Below are 26,229 nucleotides of genomic sequence, written 5' to 3'. Positions count from 1 at the left end.
TTAGCAGATACACTTTTATATCCTGTAAAGGCCCAGGCTAAAGGATGTGTAATGCCCACAACGGGGGGAATGGGTGCCATCCTGTGCCAGTGACCAGGAGCACCTCTGCGGCTCCTTGCCTTCAAGGGACACAGTAGGCCCAAACGAGTGTCTGCTGAGGTGTCACTGCACAGGAAACACTTCATTTCTCTGTTTTGACTGAAAAGTTACCCAGGGAAGGTGCTTGGGGAGAAGGAGCTGGGCATGTGGAGTGTGAATCCTTGTGCACAGAGCAGGCTGGAGGGGGCTTTGTGTGCTGGGATCTGCGGCTCCCAGGCTGTTACCAGGACACTGCTGTAAACAGAGCCAGCCTGAGTGCCCAGCCACGTCCCAGGCGAGCACCATGACCTCGGTGAGTGTCCCCACCTCGCCCAGCTCCACGTTGTCCCTGCTGCCCACCTCTGCCTCTGCAGCAGGTTCTGGGGACAGTGGGAAACCCCATGGGGTGGCCGGGGAGGGAGCAGGGAGGGCAGGGCAGCCCTTCAGCCATCGTGTCAGTGAGAGCTGAGCTGTGTTTGTACGACATGGGGGTGGTATTTCCTCCTGCTGTGGTAGGCGCTGCTCTGCCGTGCTGCCACATTTTCTGTTTTTCATTCACAGTTCATAACCCGTTGTGTCTAATGTAAAGGTGTTGCATTTGTGTGGGCCTTTTCTTCTGCGAGCTGTAAACCAGTATTTGGAAGCTGGAGCTGAAGACTAAAACCGACAAGTTTAAATAGCCGCTCTTTGTCAAAGGATTAGGGCCACGGTTTCCTAATATTCATCCCTGTGGTCTAACCATTGCTCGGGCTGCTGGCTGCTGACATAAAATTATTTTGGCATTCTACTACCAAGTGAGATTGAGCAAGAAGCTGAGACTCACGGTGCTGTCTGTCTGAATGACACCAGGCAAAAGTTCACAGAAAGCCTGCTTTCACCTGGTTTGAGTTTGAGTTTTAGGCAGAAGAATTTCAGCAATAAGAAGGATTTTACTTTAAAGGTGACCAGCAAAAACCAGTTAAGAGTTTGCAAGTCTCTTTTGTTAATTAAGAAAGGGCTAATTAATCTCTATTTATTTTTATTTTTTAGGGGATTTTTGGTTTTGTATAATTTTTTTTGAAAGTATGGATACTATAAAATCCTGTTATTGGTGGTTTTCTTCAGTGTCTCCTGCCGGGTCTATCTGGTGTTGACTTAAAGTTCTCAGGACATCAGTAAAGTGCATAACTTTTTTTTTTTTTTTTTTTTAATTAAAACAAGGATTTCCTTTCTCCTGGTGCTTAGTCACCATAATTACACAAACGTTATCAAAACCAAATAAAAGTGATACGTTGTATAATGCAGGGCTCCATTCAATTTCTCAGTCTTTATTGATTCACTGGCATCCAAAAAACTGATGTTCCTTAGCAAACTTTCAAGTATTTATTAATAACCTGAAAGACATAAAAAAGGATGGATTTTTGTGTGAATGTGTGTGTATGTGTGTGCATGTTTTATCTTATGCTGGCAACCTCTAATCTGAGAGAACTTCTGTTTAACTGAGTCACAAATAACAACTAGGTGAAAAGCAGTTTTAAGGAAGGTACATAATGGGCAATATGCACAGCGCTCGTGTTCTAAATATTTTGTTGAGCTGCGCCGAGAACAAGAGCTTTGTGTTTCAGACATGTAACCTGCGTGCTGTTTTCTTGCAGACAATAAAACTAACTTCAGGCGTGTGGTACTGGAAAGATGATACTAATACACTTGAATTTGCAAGGTAAAAGAATTCTGTTTGATTTCAGATTGTGCAGTTTTAAGGCCTTGATTCAGCTGTTCCAAGTAAGGCAAAATCAGTCTAACATAGCTTTGGCTGCAAAGCACTGACAAACTCCATGACAAATATGTATTTGTGTATATATATATATAGATACATATATATAGATAGATATAGATATATATATATATATCGAGACTGGAGCTCTTAAATGTTACTCTGTGGCATTTATCCCCTCATGTTAATGGAGAAAAACAGAAATATGCATTTGTTCTGTACTGGTCTCAAGATGAATCCACTTCAGAGGGACTGCTAAAAGTGTGTGGCAAGTCCTGCCCTGTGCCAGAAAGCCATGCGGTGCAGCAGCAGTGCTGAAAGCAAGGGCTAAATGCTATCCATGGCATCTACAGGTGGAGGTCCACTGAGTCCATGGACTGAAGCTCTCTGCATTACATTTGGCCCCACATGGCAGTGAGCACTGTAGGACTGCAAACCTTTTGGGAAACCACAGCTGTGCAGGGCAGAAAGCTCATGTACCTGCACTTTGAGTTGGTGTGGCAGCTGTGGATTCAGACTTCATCTGGCCTGAAAAATTTCCATACATTTAATCACTGGGGAGAAACAATATCCTCTGCTGCCCTCTTCCCAGATGCAGGGCAGGCAGTGCACAGTGCAGCGCGGCGTGGCGTGGTGCAGCTGGGTCAGTCGCCCGCTCCCTGCTGCTGCCTCCCTGCCCTGCTGGCATTTTCCAAGCCTTCGTCATGGCAGAGCTGGGCTGCTCACCTCTTCCCTGACCACACGGCTGTTGTGGGTGCCTTTCATGGTCTGAGTCTCAACAGCATCAGCCAGCTTCCCTCATGGCCTTGGGGATGCTTCTGACTCTACCCGGTGCTCTCTGGGATGGGAATGAGTTTCCCAGCCACATCTGCTTCCTCTGCCCTTGGTGAACCCAAAGTCCCTATTCATTGGCATTGTCAGGACAAGAGCAGGAGGGCAAAGCCACTTGAGACATGGGTGACTTGAAGGGTTTACATGATGCAGTGCTTACGATGGCAGGAGACAGAGCAGGAGGACCTTTCCTTATTTTTGGCTTCTCTGTTCTTGAAAGCAATGTCTCATGTGGACCTCAGCACGACCCAGATGTTTTCTTAGTGTCAGTTAGAGGATGAAATATATATTCCTCTTTATCATGGCATGTTGACCTTTTTGCACTGCTGCTAAAAATGTAAATTCATGCCACTGCATGCACACACTCTCTATTTCAGCTCCAGTCCAGCATCTCAGGAAAACCTTAAGGAAGGAAAAAATACTTGCTTTCGGGAAATATGTGTCAAGACATTAAAGAGGTATGTCAAACCGACTGACACAGCTCAAGAAGGAACAAGATTATTTGGGTGGGAATATTTTCATCCATTGTCTGAGGATCATGTCTGAACAAAACACGTGAAGCAGGGAGCCACCTGTCATTTCAATAGGGTGGATGAGTGGTCTGAACACAAAAACAGGGCCAGACATGCCTGGTGTTGAATGCTAGCTCAGGCGCTAGCCTGCTGTGAGTTTGGTAAAGTCATTCTGCATCTTTGTTGCTGTTTCCAGATCGCTCAGAAAGAGGTAATAATTCTCATCTGCTCTGAAGAGTATTGTGAGGTAATTAATTCATCTTTGTAAGGCACTTCAAAGATTAAAGTATTATTATTATTATTAATTTTATAAATTCACAACACGGTGTAGCTGACTTTCATCCATTACATAAAACCTCTTTGATCTAAATAATATAGTCGCAATTTATTATATTAGCAACTAAAAGGGCAACTTCAGAAGCAAGCTTGGAGGTGAAATGTCCTATTTCTCCTAACATTCCCAGCCTGTTTTGTGGTTATAATAGCTGAAAGTTAGCTCAGGCTATCTGCCAAGCACATTTCACTGCCTGGCCCTTTGAAATTGTGTGCAATGAGGAAAGTGCATACCAGGTAGATAATGTGACTGTTCTGTGACTGGAATTAACAGTGTCCTTAAATGCTATGTATTGGTCAACTACTAGCATCTTCCAAGATGAAGGCAGCGCAAAGCTCCCTGAAAAAAAGCTGGATGACAAAGAGGAAAAAATCCATAAGCTGTCAAAGTGGGTACAACATGAATATGTGACGTTGGATGATGTCAAATGTGAGTAAATGTTGGTATCTTGTATCAGCAAGGCATTGCCCACAGAAATCAGAAAACTATTTCTACTAACAGCTAGCGATTTTTTGGAGGATATACTATTTTCTCCTCTGTGTTTTCAGATGTTGCTTTACTTTTGAAAGAAGAAGAAAAAAAGTCAGAGCGCATGCTACCTTCTTCAGCAGTTATGGGGTATGTTATGTACAAATTGTTTCGAGAATTATGTGTGTGTGTTGGGTGGTAGAGAGACTATGGTGTATGAGAAGAGGAGTATGAAATATCAGAGGCTTAGAAGAGGGGTTTAGTGTGAAATAACACCACATGCATTTTAACCTTGGCATTCAGAGAAATAATCCCACTGCTTGTTTAGAAGCTCTCCACTCTGTTAGCTAAAGGGAGCCAGGAACTTCGGCCTAAATGTCCAAAGGTTGTTATTCATCTTACCCTAAGTTAAATTCCACGTTTGCCAGAGCATCCACAACACTGCATGCACCGTGAGTACCTAACACAACTGGGCATCTGGGCTGCCTTCTTGTGCAGCTGCTGTTCTGCTCAGAGCTGCAGAGCTCATTAATTGCTGCCACTGCTTATCTGTGTTACTCCTCTACATGCTAAAGGAAGGAGGCAGCCGGCAGAGCATCACATCTCAGAGGCGTTTCCCTGAGATCGCCAGGGCCATGCAGTGGCTGCATTGCCTTTGATTTAGAATTGCATCTGTAGGCTTTGTTGGGCCGTAGTCATACTGTCCTTGGACAAGAGGAGAGGTGTCCCAGTTGTCCCAGTTTTCCTGTCTTACTTTGAATGCAAATGCTGCTTTTTCAGCATGTTCAGTGCAGAAAATGTGCTTGCAGGAAGACTGATGATACCCAATTCAATCCACTGTTCAGCATGTTTCTTGGACACTGCTAGTATTTCTCTAATAGCCTCCAAAATCTCACTGTAGAGTGAAGTGCTTACTATGAATGGGTCTCAACCACACAGCCCCACAGATATTCGATATAATGCAGGCCCTTGAGCAGAGACTTTGTTCTTTGTTATAATGGTCTCGTGGTGTCTAGATCTGCAGACCTACAGACTTCCCAGTGACATTTCTACCTTTCATTTAGGAATAAGAAACTAGATGAGTTCCTCATGGCCCTGCTTTTCTACTTATCTTTTTACCTGGAAAAAATTGCCCTGGAAAAAGAAACCACATCCTTGATTTCGTGAGTACAAAACATTTGAGTTGTAAGTACCAGAGCTTGCCTGACTTTAAGTGTGTAAATATCCAGACTTTGCCCTGGGTATTTATCTCCTCAAGATAATACTGCAGTCTGAATAAATCATTACTACTACCCAAATGTTAAATCGGTGTGGGTGCCCTGACCCAAATAGCCATCCCCTATTGCCATTTCCCAATAACAGCGTTAGCATCCCATCATTTCTGCTTGCAATACGGAGCACCTCCGAATCACAGCTGAGTGTGCTGGGCGTTTAGTTGTGCTGTGGGTCACATTGCTCCAAGATTCCATTTCTAAATACTTTGCAAGACAGGTTCAGATGACTCTTCAGTGCTAGAAACATGTTACAGCATGAGAAATATATGCTAGGAAAGCAGTTTCCAAGCAAGGGTGTGTGACCACACTTGCTACCTTGCAAAGTGGAAGTGGGGATGCCAGAGGAACAGTTTAGGAGCTGCTGTGTTAGAGAGTTTTATGCCTTGGGAGAAAGTGTTACTGAGTTACAAACCATGGTTATAAGAAACCTTAATGATTTTCTGGACTCTTTAATAGTCTCTGAGAATTGATTGACCATTTTATTAAAACACCTGATAATTACTTTCTTCACAATTCATGAAGCCTTGATATACATACACAGGGGTTGAGTTCTCTGTATTGAAGAAAAGACTTCTGGAGAATTGTTGGCCTTAAGGAAATGATTTCTTTCATGTCTGTAGATTGACAGGTTCTCATTGTGCAAGGAATATTTCATAAATAAAGGAAACCATCAACATATTTTTGAACATAAAAGTCCTAGATACAGCTGTGGTGATTTGGGCTGAAATTTGCAGAATGATCCCCTTGTTCTTGGCTGGTAAAGGACAGGGAGGACTCTGCACTGGCCATGGCATCTCAGCATGATTCGTATCATCAGCTGGTGTGGCAAATACAAAAACAGACTGAAACAAAGAAGAGGATTTGGACCTATTGCCATACAGATTTATGTTTCCTGGGTCAAGAGGGCTCTGATTAGTAACTACCAGCTATAAACACTGGTTAAACTCTGCCAGAAGAGATATTTTGCTGCATTATGGCATGCAGTGCTCCCAGAGTGACTGCTGCCTTTTGGTGGGAAACATATACCGTCTCTGAGCTTCCCAAAGAAAAATTCTGTAGCACTGTTTTATTTAGATTCACTGCCTCCCCTGAAGGGAAGTGGCTTGCTTGCCAGGATTAGCTGCATGCAATGTAACATCAGAGAAGCTTAAAAAAGAGATGTTTACCATGCAGAAGGAGGAAGTCAGGATATTGATCTTCCAAAGTATAAATACAAGGAAGGATAATTAAATGAAAAAAGGCAATTTGCGATCTTACTTAATGTTAAAAATTTCCCTTAATTGTTCTTGCATCTTAGCTGACATGGAGGAACGAGAAGATATTAATCATTGTGTGAAGAGCTTTCTGACATTGCGTCTTCACTCTCTGTTCAAGTGTCGTCCCCCCCTATCCTTGTCCCCCCTCCCCCCCCCCCATTTCCTCTGTTATCCACCTCGTCTGATTCTGAATTTGGCATATGTTTATTTCAAATCAAAGGTAGCAAGGACTGCGCTTTTTTTTTTTTTTTTTTTTTTTTTTTTTTTTTTTCCTTCTGTGGACTAAAGTTCTGGAACAGTCTTCTACTAGAAAGTAATGGGGGCTGGGGAGAAAACTACTTTTTTTTTTTTTTTTTTTTTTTTTTTTTTCTGAAGGTGGAGCTCTGTGAGCTTGTGAGAGGGATTTTTTAACCACATAATAAAATCATAATGACAGAAAATGACGCTTGTGATAAGAACCCTTGGGTATGTGATATGTTGATGTATTTGAGAGGATGTGAAAGAAGATTGCATAGCCATTTGTTTTCCTGTACTTATCCCACTTAAATCCCATGCTCAGGGCTGTTGCTAGTTGTTTCTTCAGGAAGAAACATCCCTCCCCTTCCTCCTAGATGTAATTTAATTTCAGAGGCTTTTTCGCTTTCCTGTGTAGTACTGGCTACGTGCCACAGGTAGAGACAGACTGCAGGCAAGACAAGCTGGTACCATTTCATGTGTCTGGTTAGTGACACCTATAATTTGCTCAGAGTTAAGCTGACAGACAGATTGCTTGGAGACTGGGCTTGGTGACCTGCCTAGTCCTTCAGCAGCCTGATGTTCCTGTATGGTGGACACATCCAATGACCGTGCAGTCCTTGAGCTGCTCTTCTTGCAGACCCTGTGTGCTAATGCAGTAACGCAGAAACAACAGCACAGTTCATTCCTGTTCATACTTGGTGTTTCTGGAATTCCTGCCATTTGGGCTGCCTGTGAGAGATGCCCAACTCATCTGTTGTGAATTCTTTGTCCACTGTGCTTGATGGGCTGAATAACTCAATTGTCTTGAACCTAGGCAGTGTAGAAGTACTCATGTCTCAAGATGTCTCAAGAAAACATCTAAGACCATCTTTACTTATGAAATCATTGCTTCTGTGCATTAAACTTTCTTATGCCAGAAGGAGTTCGTATAAGAGAAAGTCATCACAAATCTGGACATCTTTGGCTTTTTGCAACCTTATCTTCTCTCGATGCTATTCAGATTCTGCATACATCCAAGATTTGTGTTTTCCTGGCTTCTTCTAGATTCAGAAAGATCTTGTAGACAACTTCTAAAGCAACAAACCAGTTTTCCAAAGCAGTGGGCATGAAGCATTGCCCCACTGGAGACAGCCTGGGAGTATTCATCTCTGAAATATGTGACTCTAAGAACAAAAATTAAGCAGTAGTGAATGAGACATGAATGGAACATGGGCTATTATTTCTGTCCTGCATTTTCTTCCCCCCCTTAGTTTCTATCTGTTTCTGCTTCCAACCCTTTCATGTCTTTTGAGGAAAATTTGCTGAATTTTATTAGCAATTATCCTTGAGAAGCCCAGAGTAATTGTCCTAATTATTAAAGGTGGGTCATGCAGGAAGCTTTAGAGCTGGAGGCCATCAGGGATGGGACAGATAAAAACAACCCTCCCGAGCGTGAAAGGAGGCTGCTAACTTTTAGGCCTGTAGCGCTCCCAGGCCCTGGGAGACAGTCGGGTGGATTACAGGGGAAGCAGAGGAAATAGAAAGCTCTTTGGTTTGGCATTTCCTTAGCGTTTGATCTGAAGTGGTTTAAAATACAGGCTTGCGGTGTCAGCCGTTCCTGTTTAGAGGCCACCCCAAAAGCGCTTCGTGTGCCTTTTTGAAGAGAAGTAAGTGCCGTCTCCGAACGAGCCAGACCCACTGCTTCAGGCTGCCCAATGACAGAGTCTGTGCCTGGAGAGATCTAAATGCACCTCCAGGGCTTTCGTGTAGGCTGCAAAAAGGGTTCATAAGCTATGTAGGATCAAAGACGGCAACCTGAGAGGCTGTGGGCACAGAGCTTACAAGTTCTGTAGGGCAAGGGAGACTGTCTGGGCCCAAGCCCCAGGCCTGGTGGCCCCACCAGCATTGCAGAGCTGTGCTGGAAGCTTCTGAACTCAGCCCTGCTGTAGAGGGGTCTTCAGATAGTGGAGTCATAGGGTGTGTTGGTTTATGTGCCTGAAAACCATCCATCCATTCTCTAAATTTATTTATTTTATTTTTTTTTTTAACAGGACTATGATTTTTCTGGAGAATAAAGAAATGGACGATGTCTTGGCAAAGTTAGCAGTAGCCAGGATTCACCTTGCCAAGGTCTACAGTAACTTTATCCTCGAAAGAGGCCTGGCACAGCAGAGCCACTCGCCTAGTGGAAAGTAAGCCAAGGAAAGCTCTTCCTTCTGGGGGACCCTTGCTGTGTCAAGGGCCACGGCAGCCCAAGGCCAAGGCCCCTTTTGGGTGACACAAGTGAAAGCCTGAGGTAACACGTCTCATGAGACGAACTGTCACAGGGGCAAAGGGACCAAGAGACAGAGAAGTGTCCCAATCTCCCAGCTGCTCTAGCTGGTAACTGGCTCCAGAAGTGTTTCTGGTGAGCTGTTGCCAACTGGTTCGGCCACAACAAGTTGCAGCAGAGTTCTGAATACCAGCCTGGGAAGCTCTAGCCCTGGCATGCGGAAGGCTTGCTAGATACACACAGCAGGAAACTTTGATGGGTTCAGTGTGAAATCCAGCAGTGCAAAAAGCCATGCCAGCTATGGATCTCACCTGTGCCATTTTGACTCATTAAACCTTAAAAGCAAATGGTTATGTGCCTGCTGTTTGCTATTGATCCTTGCATAAATTTCCTATGCCAAGTCTGAAATAGCATAAGACTACTTGCAGGTGGAAGGGACCGTGCTTGTGAAGGGACTAGAGACAAGAAAAGGTTGTGCTTAGGGACTGTGGGCATTGGGAGTGTAGGACTCCTACCTCTGAGCAGGGAAGATGGTGCATGGCTTTTTCAGAGTGGTGGAGACCGGTACCTCCGTAGATGCCGTGGGCCCAGCTAAGGACTAAGAGGAACAAAAAGCTGTAGTGGGAATTTAAAAAGAAACTGAAGGAGGTATGAATGAATGGGAAGGTATTTTAAAAGGCAGAGAAACTAGGGGAATTATGAGGCTTGGAGACAAGTATGCATGTTTCCTTTTTTGGGGCAGTAGCCAGTCACTAGGATTTTCTCAGAGCAGTTTCAGGCACATTTTTTCAAAGTCCATTGGTGTGAAACTCTGCTGCCAGTTCTCCAGAGGAGTCACAATCCTTCTCCTGTCTTCCTGCAACACAGCTTCTGGCAGCCTCATTCCTCTCTGGGGCTGGAGGAACCTGGGTATCCTCCTAACCAAGAGAAGGTAACCTATGAAACAGTGAAAGCAAAGGGGAGCTGGAGACTGCTGTCCCCACAGGGCTTTCATTTTGGTGTGCCCCCATGCCACAGGGCACTGCACCCTGAAAATTAACTGTACATTCTCACAGCATCCTGGCATGTTGGCATTTCAGGGGGCAGATCTGGGAGCAGAGTTGTGTGCCACATGCCTGCTTCCAGATTTCTGCTAAGGCATCCAGTTAACCTTCTTGCTGGTTGGACAGGGAGGGTTGTGACAGCATTTCATTGTTTCTGTTGGGTGGCCCTAATGTCAGCACTTATGAGACTCAGTTTGAGGAACTTACTGCAAAAAGCAACTTGAATCCAAGGACTGGATGCAGCTGGATAAAGCAGCCTGTGCTGCGTACAGAGCTAGTTAGCTCTGCTGCCTTTCCACTCACTCGCATTGTCTGGTGGATGAGAATGTGCAGGATTGTGGCAAGGAAGAGGTCTAGTGGCAAAAAGAACAGCAGCTTGGGAGCAAGAGCAGAGAGCTGAAACAGGAAACCGTGTTCTTTAATATTTCCATCACAGTGGGGGTTAGAGGCTGGCAGTGGGTTGGGACGCTGGTGTCTAGGCTGTAAAAAACACAAAGGCTAGAAAAGGGCTGTGTCCTAAAGCATTCATGAGGTAAGGTGCTGTATGAAGAGAGACCTGACTGGGTTACTCATAGCAGGGTGGTGGTAGCTGACTACAGCTGACTTCAGAGTTAGGCTAATGCTGAGCATGTTACAATGTATGGCACTTCCCATAGCATTCGGCAATTACATAAATATAATCTCTACCAGGCTGACTCAGTTTAGCCTTAAATGTTATCTGGAGCCTCCCAGACCATTATATGAACTGCCAAATATGAGAGCTAAGGGACAGAACTGATTAACACTCTTAATTGTAAGAGATGATTAGGAATTTTTTAAGCATACATTCTTTTGGGTGGAAAAGGTCCTTTGTCAAAATGGAAACTGGGGCTAGGGCTACCTTTGATGATTATTTATGTATTTATTTTACTTGGAAAATGTTTAGATTAAAAAACTGAGAAATTGTCATTAATATAAAACTCATTCAGTTTTACTATGTTTTCTTATAACCCAACCATGTTTTCATGCTGGTATTGAAGCTTTTGCTTTTCCTTGTAATTCACCATAGCAACATCTTAATTAAATCTTATACTATGTTGAGAAACTGATCTTCCAAGTGACCCTTCCAGATCTTCCAAATGTGTATGTGTTCATATAAAATTATTGATTTTTCATGTGAAGTCTTTCTCTGAAAGTCTCCCGTCTTAAAAAGGGAAGCTTAGATGGAGAACATCTTCATCTTAACAATTTACATGATTTGTAAAATGCAGCATTAAAATCCTATCTTGATACCATCCCAGACTGGAATTTGAGAGAGTTCCTCCAGACCTGTTATTTGTGTATGTTAGCATTAGTCCTTTTGTGCCTCCAACGCTGAGGAAGGAATAGGTGTGTCTAGCTTTCTCCTTTTAAGTTGATGGAGGTTGTGCAACCTTTTTGTGGTGCCAGTTTCCTTATGGGTATTTGTCATAATGGGAAAAATACAGAGTGTTCCCAAAGCTGCAAGCATCGATGGCACAAATAGTTGAGTCGGCCCTTACTGATCCTTGATGCTAGCTTGATCCATGAGCAATTGGAGTCACAGCCATGGTCAAAGGAGCTGTTAAAATGGCACAAGAAACATTGCCCTGTGTGCCCCTACACAGAACAGTAATTCTTGTAGATGTCTGAAGCCATGATCTTACATCCAAACCCCATGCCTACAGCACCGTCTGCCCTTTGCACTGTCCTCTTCCACACATTAATTCATCCTGTCACCCTGACAGCTGTAAGAGGTCACTGTTGTTATATTTCTGGAAATCATGATGCTCTTTGCTCACTCATTCACATATTTCTTACAAGTCCTGTCCTGAATCTTGTTGCAAGTTTGATGTTTTCCTAACCCTTTCTGTATTTTCCTAGGTAATGAGCAACTGTGCTGTAGACATGGGAGGTGCCTCTTGCTTCAGCATTTATTTTAGGAAACTTTACTTCAAGCAGGTCTCTTAGCTTAATACCTTACTTGAAGGAAGTAAAGCACTGGGGAAAAGAAGGGTGGAGACCCCTAGCATTATTTAACTCTAATTATTGCTGTTAATTTCTGTTGCTGGCCTCCACATCGGTTTCTCTGCTAAATTGGGGAGTGGTTCTAAAATAATGCATGAGCTATCTAATGTTAAAGGTGAAGCAGGGTTTTACATTAAGGTTTTAAAAGCTGGGTTCACATTAGGTTCCTCTGCTCTGATATTCTGAAACAGAACATTGTGATTTTCCAGAATTCATAAGGAATTAAAAGCGTTGAAGTTATCTGGGAGATCTACTTGGGCAGATGGCTGTGCCACGCTTGAAGAGTCAAACTTCTTTTCTCTTGTACAATATGTGGGTTTGGGATCTCAGCTGGTGTCATGAAGGGTATGATTAGTGAGAGCTCGGCAGGGAGATACACAGTCCTCCTGATCAAAATACCAATAAATGAAGATCAGAAGATAGTAAATAGAGCTACAGGGCTGCAGTGACGTTTCTGGGGTGATGGCAGCTGGGTGTACCCTAAGTGTGTGGAACAGTTGATGCTATCAGGAAGGTTAGGGACATTTCAGGAGTTGGTGAGTTGACAGAGATGGAGTTTATTGTGCATCTGGCAGGACTGTGGAGATCCAAAGGTTGGTAGAGAAAATTTGCTTTCCCTTCTACAAGGGTGAGCCGTGCCAGCTCCCAGAGAACCAAGTGGCTGCTGGGATGTGTGCATCACCATCCACTCTAATGTGCTTCCATGAAGGACAGTCATCTGGCTTTGCATGAGAATCCCCAGGCTCAAGTGGGTGGTGAGAGCATCTCTCTGGCGTCCACTGCGCAAATTGCTGCTTCTTTAACAAAGGCCCTTTGTCGTTTTCGTACATGTTTTACATTTCTTCTTGGAGATGCATTTGGCATCTCCTTCCTGACTTTCAAGTATATTGTCTCAGCATTGGCCTGGCTTTGTGCCCTTGGTAACTGTGCTCATTGCTCTTGCAGTGATGTCAGGGAGAGTTTTCTATTCATTTCAGTGGGAACTGGGTTAGATCAGAGCTGACCACTTTTAAGAGGCCCAAGCAGAGAGATCAGTTTTGATAGCATAGTAGGGGTGCCTCCCCTGCTCATCACATCCAGCTTTGTTCTATTGGGTTTAATTAACTGAGCCATACAATATTTTGCCTTTTCTCCTTCTGAGGCAGCGCAGAATTCTTGTCTTTCTCTTAGACAGTAGGTCTCTGCATGCTAGTAATGAGGATTTACCAGCAACAACTTTATTGCCCTGGTGAAATGCCAGCTTGGCAGCAGCCCCGTGAGTCATATTCAAAGCTCTGTACAAAGAACTGAAAGGATGACTGCTGCTATTAATTTTGTGCTCTTGTTCACTGCTTTAGGAGAACAACATCATTACAGAAAGATTGGAACTTCTTTGAGGTAAGAAAGACACAAAGATAAATGGAGATTTTGACTGAGTGTCAGCAGAGACCATGTCCCCCTCTCACACATTCAGGTACTTCAGACAGCCTGCTCCTTTCCTTTTGGTTCTCCCACTGGTTTACTTGCAGGGCAGAGTAGTACCTACAGTAAACTTTTACTTCTTGAGCCTAGATTATAATGTCTCTGTAAAATACCAACTTTTTGCCCTTCAGCCCAAGCCTCTTCCCCCTTGGAGCCCTGAGCCAGGGAATTTCAGTCCCTCTGTGGCTCAGAGCCCAGCCAGTTCCCATCACAGCCTGGGGTCCCTCTGGGATGTCTGGTCTATAGCTTTCTTCTCATCATTGGCCTCACAATTTCATCTCTATAGGTAAGAAATTTCACAGTCTTCTTTCAATTCCATTGTGCTTGGCAACATTTTTAGATGCCAATAAGCTTTTCTGGCCTGCTACATACAGCTCAATGAGCAATTTATGAGCCTCACTATGTAGCAGGGCTTTGGCAAATTAATACAAAACAGCTAGGCCCAAATTATACTCTGTAGTTCACAAACTGGGAAGCCTTTCCTTGAAAGAGAGGACCTGGATTCAATTCCGAGGATACACAGTAGTCCCAGTGAGACCACCTTTTCAGGAACCTTAGTAGAGACTCAGTCTACTGGGGATTGATTCAACTTGGGCCAGGGATCACAAATGTTAAAATGGACTGAAAAGCTGGATCTTCTTTTTAACCAGCAAGCAGAGATGTGGAAGTAAGAGGCACTGAGTTCATATTTGGTAGCAATATCTTCTGTGATCACAATGCTGTCATTTTGGGTGGGAATCATCTTGTATAACTCCAGCTGCCCAAACAATAGCTGTCCTGTCAGCCTAAGCCCTTAGGCTCCGTTGACAGTCGATGCAGACAAAGGGGGTGAATTGTTGCCTTTTGAGACAGATGTGTGCGATAAGAACCCCCACAGAATGACTCATCCCACTAGTCTCTTTCCATTAATTATTGAAGGAAACTGGATGGTAATCCCAGGTTCACTCCTTAGTTCCTAGCATCAAAACTAAGCCACATTGGTTAGCTGAGCAAGACAAAATCTGTCTGAGCTAACTGTGTTTATAGCCTCATTTGTCTGCAAACCTTTAAAAAAGTCTGCTTTCAAATCTTCAGTGATATTTGGTGAAGTCTGATGCCAGACTGGTTGCTGACTTTTTAATGGAGTCACGCCAACCTGCACTGTGGGATGCAGTGAGATTCTGAACCTTCTCCCAGTGAAAATGAGATCTGTGTTTTCAATTTAGGGCTTCTACAACTTCTGCAGCTATGTGGCTTGGCTTGTGTTCAGACGGAAGCACTTCCAAGTGATTCGGGAAGAAATCGGCAGGCTTCTTTGCTCCGACATGTTCAATCCCACCCTAAAAGACAGGAGAAATGTTTTCTTGCAGGAAGCAGGCAAGAGGGCTGCTGATGCAGATGCAGTGAGATTGCCGTGGCAGAGGTACAGTTTGACATACCAATGAGTCCTTAGATACTCTGCCCTGTCCAAATAGACTGAGATAACAGCTGCATTTGTTTTCTTTCAAGACAAGCCCATGCTAAGCATCCACCCATAAACAGCATGGTCCACCAGCGCTCGCCCATGCTCAGCACGCTGCTGCCCTTGCCAAAGGAGAGAGCTCATTACCTCGCCCAGAACCACTACTGTCGGGGCAGGGACCCACGCCCCTGCTCGTGTGACAACCTGCCGGACTTCTCAGAGCTGTTTGCTACCAAGTGAGGGGCTATTTCTCTGCATGAATAGATCTGGTAGGGCTGGTAGGAAGGATGTCTGGCAGCTAGCTCTTCCTCACCAGGAGAGGGGCTGTTGGATGTGGGCCTTGCATAGGCAGTAGTTAGAGAGGAAGAGGAGTGTAAGGCAGGCGTGAGTGAGCCTGAAACTTGCAGATGAAGAACTCTTGGCTAACTATAAGCAACGCAGCTACTGCCCATCATACTGTTCTGTTAAAACTGGAAAGTTTTTTTGGGAAAGCAAATATGCATTGAGATAAATTTGAACAAAAAACAAATTCAAACTTGTCAAAATCAAAATGGGATGTTTATTTTTTTCCTCTCATGATTCATTACAGTTTCTTATTTCTTCAGCATTCTGATCTGACATGACCAATGTATTCTATTCTGACAATTTTTATTTTTTTTTGTTACTATATTGCACTTAAAAAAAAATAATTTAAATTGTAATACAGACAGAACCTTTTCTTCCAATTCAAAACAAACACAACATTTTTCAAGCCTGGATATGCCATGAAAGAGATATTCAATTTTGCATCTGCCTATGGTTAACAGCAGTATCACTACAATTGTTTTTATGTAATAAGTGATGCAAACATAGAATCATAGAATCGTAGAATATCCCGAGTTGGAAGGGACCCATAAGGATCATCGAGTCCAATTCAGTGTTGCTCTGCTGAAGCGTATATAAGGCTCCCTGTAAGACTTTTCTACGTAAGTCATCTTCTTCTGCCTGGAAATTATAAATTGAGAATTGCCTTAGTTTGTCTGGATCTACCAGAATTCTGGCACTCTAATGAACACTACAGCACTCTACATGCAAAATTGTCAGACCTATCCACAACACATGACCAGCAAGTCCAGTATTTCCTCAGAGAGTGAAATTTGCTACAAATGCACATATAATTGTTTTGTGCATGCTTTGGAAGTTGGGTGCCCCCTAAGCATCTTGGTGTTATAACTTAATCACAGCAATTCATATGCAATACAGCCAACCTTTCCAGGAAGGGCCAAGTTTCGCTTGGACATACATACGCAATTCATGTTGTGTGCATGCACATTCGAGACAGAAACATGACATGGTATGCAAGGTGCTGAGTGTCTAAGTGTGGTTATTTGTTCTTCCCTGGAGGAAGCAGACAATCACAGCATAGTGTGTGTTATTCACAGTCCAGTTAAAGGAGGCAACGTTCCTTGCTGGTTTACCTTGGAAATACTACAAGCTGTTCCCCCTTTCTCCTATTTTCCTCTGCTTCATTGTGTCAAGCCTATTAACACCATGTTTTCTAACAGGGTGGGCATCATTGGAGCTCACTGTAGTGAGTTAAATTCCTGTATGCTCAAGTCTGACGAGGCGATGGAGGATGACGAACAAGAACAAGAAGAAGGACAAGAAAAAGAAAAAGAAAAAGAAGAAGGACAAGAACAAGAACAAGAACAAGAAAAAGAACAAGAAAAAGAACAAGAAAAAGAACAAGAACAAGAACAAGAAGAAGGACAAGAACAAGAACAAGGAAGACAAAGGAGTTGTTCCTCTGTCCTGACAAATGGCCTGAATCTGCCACCTCTGTGAAGCTCCCAAAACAGGCTTAGTAGTGAGAGTGCTGTATTGTCAAAAGCAATGGCAGAAGATGATTGTAATCAGAGCACCTAGCAGAAGTGGTATCTTCTTTCATTCAGTGGCATAATTTCATATTGCTAAGTAAATAATTTTGAAATTGCAGATTAAAAAGCCAAAATCATTTGTCAGAAGTGGGGTAGTTTTACACACAAGGATCTGTACTGGGCGACTGAAGAACTGGACTGTAATTCCTGGTTCTGTCACTAACTATTTCTCTTTCATCTTAGTGCTTTCGTTGCACTATTTCTGAGAAGACTATTTTACTGACTTATTTTGGAAAGTGCTTTGACACCTGCAGATGAATATGATTATTGATTTTAACGTCAACCCTCTTTTTCTATAGGGTTAGTAAAGCAATGAGGGGACAGGACTTACTATAGTTTAAAAGTTCCTGAAACTGTACTTTTAAAGGAAGTTACTCTTTAATATATTGTCTTTAATATATTGTTTAATCCTTTTTTGATTTCCATCATCTCTCATTTTGTTCTTAGCCTAATTTATGATTCATTGTGAAAAGAGTATAGCAAAGAGGAAAGCTGTTTTTTAAAATATCTACCAACTTTCATTTTATCTTTTAAATAATATATATATATGTTATTTTTATCATGGACTTTACATGATGGGAAAAGCAAATCTTAGAAGTTCAAAATCAAAGTATGCAGCTGGGTTGTCAATATCTTGAAACATAATGCATTCATGATAAGAAATCATGTATCACTTTACCTACAAGACTAAATATCTGTACTAATCCTTATTATCAGGAGGAAAATTTAGGATGAAATCCTGGCCTTTGCATAGTCAATAAGAATCAATGAAAAAATAATGGATGATTAAAAAGTGAAAGAAAAGCTGAGAGGTAATATTTTCAGCATTTGTTAGAATTTTGCTGCATCAGTGATTGTTTGGAAGTTTTTCAGTGAAATATATTTCTGCTAGATAAAAATAACAACACAATTTTCCCTTGCAGTGTGTGGTTCAGTCTTTAAAAGGATGAAGGTTTGCACTGAAATTATTGTGAGGAACTTCTGCAGTTACCAATAGTCCAGGGACTAGGTCACTTACATGAGATGTTCTTGCACCACCTTATTGAGACAGACATTTGAACTGCAGATTCACAGCTATTATTTAGTCTCTTCACTTAGGCTGGCACATGTTATTTTGACACCTAAGTGGCATTGTGGCCTAGGCTGGTTTTCCATGTGTCAGGTGAGTCCTTTTATCATGGGATGAGCCGTGGCCTGCATCTTGTACAAAGCAAAAATAATAAAAAAAAACTCTTAGAAATTTTGTGGGGCAGAAAACACATTATCTCCTGAGGGAAAAATACATAAAAATATTAATTTAAAACTGTGTGTGATACTGCTATGTCTTCTTCACATACATGATGTGGAGTGGTGCACTCTTTGTTTAAAACTAACATTTCTAGGTTATATGCTTGCATTCATTTTGGGCAGGCAGATTAGTGCTCATATGGTCTGAAAAATGGTGGGAAGACTGAGATGGTGCTTTAGTTGCAGGTTTCCTGAGAGCTCAGTTGGGCCAAAGTATGTGCAGCTGTTTTTCCAGGCTGCAGGAGTGACTCCTGGCTGGACATGCAAGAGGCATTTGTGGTATCACTGCCCTACAGCAACAGTTTCTCTACTGAATGATGTAGCAAGATGTTGGCCAATACCTGGAGCTAAGGGACACTACATCACAGCTTCCTTCTCATGGTTTTGGGAGAAACCTTTTGGTTTCTGCATTAGGGGACCTCTACAACGTTGGGTGATGTTTTGTCTCTGTGACACTGTCCCCTCTCTGATCTGTGGATTGACATCCCAGGACGCTAATCCTTTCAAAAGCATCTTGCTTTGCCATGTCCACACAGACAGGTATAGTACAGGGCCTTAGAAAAGAGTATGAGGGAAAGGTATTCTTTGCCACCTTGGTCCTGCAGGGCAGTGCAGTCTGTGGTGCTTGCTAATAACTGGGATCTGTGAACAAGCCCCTGCAGTGCCTGGGGCAGAGATCTCATGGAGTTACACACTTGGCTTGTGGTGGGCCTGGGGCAGCCACAGGAAGACAGGAGAAGACCGAAGGGTGGAGCAGACACTCATGTAGGCAGCAGAGCTCCTGGATGCGAATGAGCTTTTTGTGCAGTGTCACCTACCTGCAAGGTCTGTGTCACTGCAGGGAGGAGGAAGCACTGGGCAGCTACCAGTAGTGATCAAAAGCAGCTGATGAGCTACTCAGACTGAGAGATGATGCTCAACATGATATACTTGTCCCTTTCCAGGTTCCAGGTAGGCTCCTCACAGTCTCCTTAAGGGGAATGGCCCCACTGGGGTACTTCCTCACCATGAAATGGAGAGCAACAAGTGACTGGCTGCTCTTGCAAGCTCTTTTCCATGGACGAAAGGCAGCTCAGTTACTTCTGTCTGCACCTGTAACATGCCATCAGGCTCACTCAGGGTAAAATCTGATGGCCCTGGTCTAGTTTGAAGACACTGTGATAGTAAGGCAAGCCCTCAGCCATGGCTTTGGGCCTATGCTTCCTGTGGTAATCTAACAACATCCTTGAACTTTCCAGAAAGGATTGAGAAATACCTTGAAGTTCAGATCCTTTAGTCAGCAGAGCACTTTCCAGGGCTGCCTTCACGGTGTTGAGTGTCTGCTGCTTCTGAAGCGATGTACGGCCAACACGGACAAGCCATGCTTGTTTCAGCATGTAAGCAAGACCTGGCAGCCTTTCACACATGACAGTGAGTCATCCTTCCAGCAGGAGAGACTGAGTCAGAAAGGGCACTTGACAAGCTTATTTATCAGTCTCCTGTTATTTGGCCCTGGAGAATTTTACTCTGGGAAACCCACCCTTGTTAATGAGAGGCAGAGCTCAGAAGTGTATCATACCGGCTTTTATTTCCATAGGCTTTGCATGCAGTTTCATATTAGGAAATCACAGCAGGTTGGCCATTTCCATGATTTTTTCCTTTTAAAGGGATTCTGAACATGCCAGTGATATCGGAATAACTTGCCCAAGCTAGGGTTACTGTGAAGAGTACAAACTCGAATGCCTTGGAGTGATGAAAAGAGCCTGGGGGATCTGTGCAACAGCATTTATCGAGTCCCCATTTACTTTCTTCTCTTAGGCCTGATTAGAGCCTTAATTGAGTGCTGCTAGCATGGCCTAGTGTCTTGACTGGCTTTTGATTATGGCTCTGCCACTCATAGGCTCCATAGAGGGTGTGTCAGGCTTTCCAGTGTAAGTGTCTATTTTCAGAAGTTATATTGCTCTGTTGTAGAAATTCATGCCAAGCAGCAAGTTGGCAGGAAATGTCGCAACTTAGAGATGGAAAAAGAGACAGAGAAAAAAAAATCTGCCTGATGGTTAATTAAGGAAACTCTGCCTTTGTTGGTTTCAGGCTTTGGGCCTGAGACAGCGATGGCAGTGCAGCAAGGGGAGCCATCAGGACGTGGGATGACCATTACGTGCAGTTGGGTGTCTTGAGGTATGGAAAGAAGCAAAGTAGCTCAGGTCCATTCTATTTGCATTGCAGAGGGGTTTGGAGCAGTAGCCTATGAAGGCAGCACTCACACAGCAGCAAGGCTACGGGGCTCAGCAAGCTCTCTGTGAGCATGGCAGGGCCTGAAGCTCTTGTAGTTTCTTTGTCTGTGGACCCTCTGGTTCAGTCCTGTTTGTCTTGTCCTGTTAAGGACAGCATCTGTTACACAGGGAACAGTCAATCTGAGCCTTCCCATTTTCCTGTGCAAGAAAGACATGCCAAAAGCAGCACTTCGTCAGCAAATAACAGGTTCTGTCCATTTTTGCTTGGATTCACACAAACATTTTAGCAGTGTTATGCCCCAATGAAATCAGAAGACTAGCATTCATATGCCTTTGGAAATGTGGCTTTTTGTTGCTGGGTGCTGCAGTGGTGAAAGATGCCAACATGCTTCCTGATCCTCTGCCTTGGGCAGGTGGGGAATATTTGTCAGCCTTCTTTTCCCTCTCAGCTAGACAAAACAGTCCATGAATCCTTGACAGAACCCTAAAGAGGCTTCTCATTGCTCCTGTTTGCTCATCTTCCCTGCCCTCTCAAGGCCAAACTGCACCTACCAACCAGGCAAGGAGAACCAATGGCAGCTCCTTGGTATGGACAGCTGACACCATCACCTCAGGTGCTCCTCGCCAGCATGATGCTTGTGATGCCTTCTTACCTCCAGGTGTGCTGGGGGAAAGAGAACAGCAGTCAGACTGGAAACTGAACCAGGCAGTGATTTGCAGTAGGAAGAAAAGTTGTCCGTCTGGATTTTGTTTAGAAAGGCTTCCTAATGGTGGTGGTGGTATGTGTTCCTGCACTGGATAGGACTAAAGCCTGCATCCTGTAGACAAACTGCACTGTAAGCACCATGTACCAGCTACAGTTCTTGTGGCTCAAACTACAGTATAAATGTTTGCAGTGAGATTTTTTACAGCTTGCAGTAAAAATAAAACAAACTGCAATTCACAGAATGTGAAGATATTCTTACTCTAGCTCTTCTTCCATGTGAGAAAGGTTGAAAGAACAGGCTGTAAATATGCTGTCATCTGTTGCAGCCTTTCTGCTTGGAAGAGATGTGATAATATGAATGCAGTCTATTCCTTGGTGTGTTCTGTGTTATTTACAGAAGGATAAACACAGAGTCTTTTTTCCCTCTCTTTGAATGCAGTAGAAACAAACACAAATGAATAGTTTCTGTACACACATTCCCAAGACTGCTGGCCCTGACAAGGTCTGACCTCAAGAGAGTCCCTCTCTACATTGCTCCTTATTTTTCCCTCTTCTGTACCAAGCTAACCTAAGCACGTCAGCCATGACCACGTCTGGGCAAACACAGCAGTTCCTGAGTTTTCCAAGTCCTGCTGTGGAAACTAGATCTCTGGGAGAGGGCTTCCACTGATCAACCGTCCTTGCAATATAATAAGAGCATGGTTATTCCTTCTGCTGAACCTGGAAGGGTGTGCATGATGTGTTTCTGACAGTAATGGGATGTGTGGGGATTGTGGATTAAAGACTTGCCCAAAGGCTGCTATTAACATTTTTCAGTGTAATAATCAAGAGACAGAGGAGGAACATCTAATTTAGGTGTTCACAGCAGGTCACCTTAAGACAGTGCCCAGATCTCTGTATTGATTGGATTGGGAGACAGAGTAGGGCAGGCCTGGATAGGCAGGGAATTGACCCACCCATTGCTCCTTTGTGCTTAGAAGCTATAAGAGCTCTCACACCTGAAGGGCTGTGATACGTGCTTTTAGGAAGGAGGCAGGTGAGATGTGTGGGACTGTTGTGCTCTGCACAGACAGGAGCAGCTCAGATGCATGAAGTTCTGTTATGGACTGGTGTGATGGGCTGGTCAGAAGTTTATGGGACAGGATCAGAGCAAAAGCCAACGCAGGTAACTTTGTGGTAGGCATCTACTGCAGATCACAGAGTCAAGAAGAAAGATGAAAGCTCTTTAGACATGTGGAAGAATGTCACAGTTTCAAGCCGTGTTTTTTATGGGAGATATCAACCAATGTGACATCTGCTGGGCAGGAAGCAGTAGCGCACAGGTAATTTAGGTTTCTGGAGTAGGTCAGGGACAATTTCCTGATATAAGTGCTGGACAGGCTGAGTAGAAAGGTGTTCTGATGGATTCACTACTCAAAAGCAAGGAAGAAATGGTAGGGGTTGTGATGGTCAGTGGTAGCCATGGAGAGACCAAGAGGTGGCAGAATTTAAGATCCTGTGAAAGGGGAGAGAGGTGAGTAGCAGAACAATGACCCTGAGATTCAGGAGACCAGACTGGCTTGTTGAGGGAACTGATAAGCAACATTGGCATATTGCTGTGAAGAGTAAAAGGATATGGAGTGTTAGTCTGTCTTCAAAGGCTGCCTCCTCAAACCCCAGGTATGGCCCATACTGATTCACAGGATGCTAAGCAGGTAGTGCATGAGACCAGCGTGGGTGCACAGAACTACCGACTGAGAAAAAAAAAAAAAAAACACAAATATAATAATAATAATAAATAAAACAAAAAACAAACAAACAAACAAAAAAGGAAAAAAAAAAAAAAGAAATGAAATGTGTAAGAGCTGGAAACAAAGACAGTCATTCAAGGAGCAGTATAGAACTACCCAGGTATGTAAGAACAGGATTAAGAAGGCCAAGGCCTGGCTACGGTTGAAAGCAGTACAAATATGAAGAGGTTTCTACAGGCATGTTAGTAGTGAAAGGAAGACCAAGAAAATGTGGGTCCACTGCTGAATGGGGCAGGTGATCTAGTGATGAAGGACACAGAAAAGTCTGAGGTTCTCAGTATTTTCTCTGTCTTTACTGGTAGAGTCTGCTCCCATTATCTATGTCTTGTGGCAGAGTTTGGAACAGAAAGATACTACCCACAGTGGAAGATGATCATGCTGGGGTGACATAGATAAACTTGACATACACAAATCCATGGGACTGGATGGGAGGCGGTTTAGATAGACATAAGGAAGACAGTTCTTTATAGTGGGGGCTGTCAGGCACTGGAGCAAGCTGACCAGAAAGTGTATACAATTTCTAATCTTGGAAGAACTCAGAGCTCAGCTAGATGAGGCCTGCAGAAACCCACCCTTTCATTGAGCTGAAGATTGCAGCAGAGTCCCCCAGAAGCCATTTCCAACCTAGTTTTTTATATGATTCCAGTAGGTGTCTGGAATATAAACATAAACTGAAGAGTCCCTGGAAATAAGTTTCACCCTTAAAATGTGCAGCACTCAACGCAGCGTGGCCTAAATGCCACCCAGCCCTGAGTGGGCCCACAGAACATGGACATACAAAGGAAAGGGCAGTAATGGTGGTACAGGGAGTGCAGTTGATAGGAAGACCTCTTGCCATGAGGATTTGTAGGGCTTACACAGCGCTCTCTGCTGCTCGATTCTAACCTCTCACCCTTTAGGTGTGCTCCAGAACTTCTGTCCTAAACCTCCCAGTGCTCAAGGTATTGGTGTCACACACTCTGAAATCTTCGTAAGTCCCTAACAGATCTCTCTCCAAGAGCCTTGGGTAGGCCGAGACCTCACTGAAACAGTGCTGACATGAGTTTGAGCAACTGCGGCAGCTGAGAGCTGATGTGTTCTTGTTTCACCGAGCTGGCAGGGGTTACAATAGCAGTACAGAGTGCAGTGCAGGACTTGCCAGGGTGTTAGTCACCAGCAGACAAGCTATCTGAGATCCCTGGGCAAACACTCAGTTGCTAGGGCGGGCTGGCACCTGTGCCACTGCATCTTCATAGCTCTTGGTACTTAACCCTGCAGCTATGGTCAGACATCCAGCACACAGACCCCAAGAAGGGCCTGGTTTTCTTGCTAGGCTTTTACCTTGTCCCTGAGCAGCTTCTGACCCTTCAGAACATCCTTCAGATGTTGTTGCACAGCTGCTGGTTCAGCAGGTTCACACCCACAGGAAGGCTACCATAAGTGTTTCAGGTTTAATGTAGGTTAATTTAGCTTTAATCAGTGTTTTGGACATGTTGCCATTCTTTATTTCAACACTATTTCAGAAGGGCTGCCTTTTAGGCTATTTAATTCTCTGCAGACTTCTGTTTGGAAGCATGAGCAGTTTTTCCAGGCCTGTAGCAGGAGACTGTATCTCTACAAGTGAGACACTCTGTCCCCTGCTGCCTGACCAAGCGGAGCCATGGATGTCCTCGAGCAAAACTCAGAGAGTTCCTGAAGCCTCTCTGAGGATGATGAAAGCCTGGGGAGTAAAGCCCCAAAAACAACTGAACCTAACTTTGTAGTAAGGATTGCACTTTAAACAGGAGTAAGTTGTGTGTGCCTAGTAGTAATTAAATGGACGTTTTATATCATTTCTTTGATCAGTCCCTCTTCTTGAAGTTGTGTCTGAATTATTGGCTGATGAAAGTCCAAATGGCGGTCCTGCATACAATCTTTCAGCAGAAGTTGTGTGAATGTGGAAAAGGGAGAAACCTTGCTGAGAGCATATCTGCATGAAAGTGATAGGCTTTGGTGCAATTCTAAGGGTTCATTTCCAAACGGGGCCTGATTCCTGTGCTAATTTGCACTTGACATGACTACAACCATATTCCTTTTTAGTTTTAAAACCTTCTCTCCCCAGTCAGAAACACCTGCCTGTTGTGACACAGGTGCCACTCTAGAGAGGACATTCTCTTCAAGGAAGGGACAACTGATGTACAACAGCAAGCAGAAGGTCGGGAGCAAAGCAGGGAAGCCAGGTAAAAATCCATGAATCAAGGTTCAATATCAAGACTCATTTATTGCCTAAATGGTTGTACTTGTAATACAGTAAGCATTACAGGCTAAGAATTGTCTCTGGATATTTTTTTAGCAAAGATTACTGAAAGATTCCTTTCAGAGTAAATAACACTGTACCCAGTTGAGCTGAGTTATTGGGTGAGAACGAACATCTAGACTTGGTGTGAATTTTGGATTTCTCCATAATGTTCTAATTTAAAACAGAGGGAAAAAAAAAAAAAAAAAAAAAAAAAAGAAAGAAAGAAAGAAAGAAAGAAAACAACAACAACAACAACAACAACAACAAAACAAACAGGAAGCAGTGGAACAGTAACTTCATTGTGACCATTATTAATACAAAACCATGGCGGTACCTTTGAAATGAGTTCTAGATGTAAGTCTGTGTTGTCAGTTACACTGAAGATTAGAAACATGTCTGCGTAATATATTTTGTCAGAATATTCTTCCATGGTTTCACATTCTCATCCAAGGTACCACCCAAACCAAGCCTGTCCCTGATGGACTAATATCAATGGAGTCACATGTCAGGATTGTGACTCTTTCAGTACTCATTAGTCCAGGATTAAATTGGTATTGAATTGGCCTGGTCTGCAGAACTAACCCCTGGCTCTCGTTCAGTGCACATGTTGCAACAAAACACAAGCATTTAGGACCTGTCGCATCCTTCTCTCCCCTCACTTTCTCAAGCACCACGGACTTGTTAACCCAAACTGCTGAGGTACATTCAGACCAAATATGCACCTCACCTTAGGCCAAATATTTCTGCTTTGCTTCTGCTTTGCTGAGATCACACTTTTATTTGTTTTAGTTCATTTGCACCAAATGTAAACCTCATTTGGAGGCATGGAACAAGCACCTGGGGTGGCTGGAACTCCCAGAAGAGGATCTGGGAGTGGGAGATGCTGGTGAGACCCCATGGCTTTTGAAGTCACTCATGCTTTCTGCCTTTCGGAGAAAGACAAGGACCCTGGCTGGTGACAGCAGGTACTCGCCAGAGGTACTTTCAGTGCACACCATGGGGTTATTTCGGTCTCACAAAATCCACTACCTATGCTATTTATCCTTGAGAGTCTTTTACTAGCAGTGTGTCTATTTATACTCGCACAACTATAGCA

The 26,229-nt window shown here is 43.6% G+C and overlaps 1 protein-coding gene across 1 annotated transcript; it reads left to right on the top strand.

Moving 5' to 3' along the window:
* Positions 1–382: 382 nt before the first annotated feature.
* PPP1R36 (protein phosphatase 1 regulatory subunit 36) lies at positions 383–17,185 on the top strand (the record flags this gene model as incomplete). The annotated part of the gene is made up of 11 exons (XM_084288009.1): positions 383–391; positions 1,713–1,777; positions 3,040–3,120; positions 3,816–3,941; positions 5,041–5,139; positions 8,774–8,914; positions 13,400–13,439; positions 14,729–14,925; positions 15,012–15,200; positions 16,509–16,569; positions 17,180–17,185. 11 exons carry the CDS (start codon positions 383–385, stop codon positions 17,183–17,185), a joined length of 1,014 nt encoding a protein of 337 aa, XP_084144135.1.
* Between the last annotated feature and the right edge of the window lie 9,044 nt (positions 17,186–26,229).

Source organism: Netta rufina (genome assembly GCF_964035555.1).
Source record: "Netta rufina genome assembly, chromosome: 5".
Classification (NCBI taxonomy): domain Eukaryota; kingdom Metazoa; phylum Chordata; class Aves; order Anseriformes; family Anatidae; genus Netta; species Netta rufina.
This window is presented reverse-complemented; position numbering and strand designations above follow the sequence as displayed.